We start from the raw sequence: 2,782 nt of genomic DNA, 5'->3' as shown, positions 1-2,782 counted from the left end.
AAACGGATTGTACCGAAGAGGCTCATCTAACAAAACATTCTTCAGGCTCTTAACATTAGAGCCATCAATATTCTATTCAGCCCACATTAGATGTCGTGTAAGCTATAATTATCCACTCATAAAGCGGTTTCATCATAATCCAACCGTCAAAATGTTAATCTTCACGAAACACAATCAGACGGTTCCTGAAAAACACTGCTTTAGAATCATATCTCAAACAGTCACTGTCCGGGAGCAGAGAGAAGAGTTATCTTTTTGTCTCTGGGACCGAGTTAAGTTAATTCAAGGAATAGCCTCTTACTCTTATTCATCCTCACCTCATCCATCACAGTCTGGTATGGTTCCACTGACAAACACACCAAACACAAACTCCAACACATCACCAAGACAGCCTCCAAAATAATTGGCTACCCCCTCACCTCTCTGGACTCCATCTACACCTCACGCACAGTCACCCGCTCTGGTAAAATAGTCAACGATCCCTCCCACCCAGCACACCACTTATTCCAGCGCATGCCCTCAGGTCGCTACAGGTCAATTTCAACCAGACACACGCTTCACAAACAGCTTTTTCCCCACAGCTGTCCGAACACTAAACGGAAACGCCCTGGCCCGCCCCCCCTTGCACAGACGGGCAAGCATCCGAACTGAAGTGAACATGAACTGAATTGAACTGACACTGACACTTGTTATATGTGACTGTCCTGTATGTATTTATGTATTTATTGTGGGGATTGGGAGGGGGGCGTTTGATGTTCCATGTTGATGTCCCAGTGCTTAACTAACATGCTGTACTGCAAACGATTACCACCAACCATAGTTGTGTGGCATTAACACCGGCCAAATGCTGGTAGAATTCGGCTGTGGCCGGTAACTCTGTCATTCTACCGGCCACAGTGGCCGGTGACTTTTTTTCTATGAAAAAAAAACATTGTAGTCTACAAAAGGCATCGGCAATAATTAAGTCATTCCAAGTGATACTACATAATACTAGAACTCCCACAACAATTCGGAAAAGTGCATTACCGGCCAGATCCTGGTAGTGGTGCTGTCTCGAGAATGGAGTACTCCTTGTTTTCAGACCGGATGTAAATTTTTTTCATTCAGGTCTACTTTTTCTGTTAGCGTGAAGCTATGCCTTCATCAGATCGCATGGAATACCTTTTGCGACGCCGAATTCAGTATGCAGTAAAGGAATATAGCATCAGCCAATGGACATATCGATCTACCAGATGGCGATCAATAACTGGGAAATCCTTTTTGGGATCCAACCGGCCACAGGTAAGAACGATTTCACGTAGATTTCATGCTGATCAGGCCTTGTTAGCATAGCCAACCAGCCGATAAATGAATGAATGAATGAAAACTTTATTTAACAGATTGCAGAATGGGTACAATACAGTACGGCTCAATACACACAATTGTTAAGGGGATGCAGAGCAGAGAAAGACGTTTGTCTTGTTTAAAATCAAAATGCATATGATCGGTATCATGTTCCACCATGAATGCATGAAAGGAGGGGGGGGGACGTCGTTTCTGATGATTGATTACCAACAACGGCATTCGTTATTGTAGCATCATACACTGATGTGTTATGATGTCATGATGCCATGTATGTTGTGTATGTCATAAATGTCACTATGAATTGAAAATGGGGGACCCTGATGATGTAAACAAGACAAACGCCTTTCTCTGGTCTGCATCCCCTTAACAATTGTTTGTATTGCTACTGGATTTACCAGATCCAGAGTGAATGAATGAATGAAAACTTTATTTAATACACAAGACCCTCTTCTTGGGACCAAGTAAGGTTTCGTCGATAATCCAATGTACAGTTACAACCCCCCCCCCCCCCCCACCTACCCAACCTCCTCCAATGTACAGTTTCTTCGTCGAAAGGTTTATACTCTCTTTTTTAGACTATTTTTGTATCACAAACAATACTGTATTTGTAAATCTGGTATGTCATAAATGTATAGATGTAGCAGTATTGTCTATCTGTATGTCATGCGTGTCATATATGTTATGATGAATTGAAAATGGGGGACCCTGATGTAAACAAGACGAAAGTCTTTCTCTGGTCTGCATCCACTTAACAATTGTGTGTATTGAGCTGTACTTGTACCAATTCTGCAATCTGTTAATAACAATCAATCAATCAATATTTAACAGATTGCAGAATGGGTACAATACAGTACGGCTCAATACACACAATTGTTAAGGGGATGCAGACCAGAGAAAGACGTTTGTCTTGTTTCAATCTCCCGGACAAATGGGAGAAATTCCGGTCAAGAGTTTATTGAGCTTAAAAACAATTGATAACGCAAATAACGTTCTGATTAACAAAGGCATTCGTTTTGTGGCATTAACGTTACCTAGATTTATCAACATTCATATGTACATTTATCATACACGGAAATCGAGCGGCGCAAGCACACACACGCACACGCAACAACAACAACAACACACATGTTGTCGCGTAAATAACGTTCTGATTAACAAAAGGCATTCGTTTTGTGGCATTCACGTTACCTAGATTTATCAATAGCAATAGTAATATATATGTTTCTTTAGACTAGAATAAGTAAAATGAACTTACTGTCTCTGAAAAGTTGCCGCATGTCACTGTTGTTAAATCAAGTTTACTCTCAGTAGAGCTAGAGAGAAATGGCGGACTTTCAGAAATTCAAAAAGCAAATGGGCGCTTCCCATTGGTGCTGAGCATGCGGAGGCGGGTGAAAGCGCTGTAAACTCAGAACAATCTCGCCTTCTGGTTGGTTGC

At 41.6% G+C, this 2,782-nt stretch overlaps 1 protein-coding gene across 1 annotated transcript in view; it reads right to left on the bottom strand.

Annotated features, from left to right (window-relative positions):
- Positions 1-519: 519 nt before the first annotated feature.
- The window catches only part of deptor (DEP domain containing MTOR-interacting protein), a gene marked incomplete at its 3' end in the record, with an annotated part of 78,290 nt that continues 76,027 nt past the window's right edge, over positions 520-2,782 (bottom strand). Inside the window, 1 exon segment of the mRNA XM_084335961.1 lies at positions 520-527. Coding sequence (XP_084192087.1) covers positions 520-527 — 8 coding nt within the window.

This window comes from Notolepis coatsorum (assembly GCF_963971535.1).
Source record: "Notolepis coatsorum genome assembly, chromosome: 19".
Taxonomy (NCBI): domain Eukaryota; kingdom Metazoa; phylum Chordata; class Actinopteri; order Aulopiformes; family Paralepididae; genus Notolepis; species Notolepis coatsorum.
Note: the sequence above shows the minus strand (reverse complement) of the source record. Positions and strands in the feature narration are given on the sequence as shown.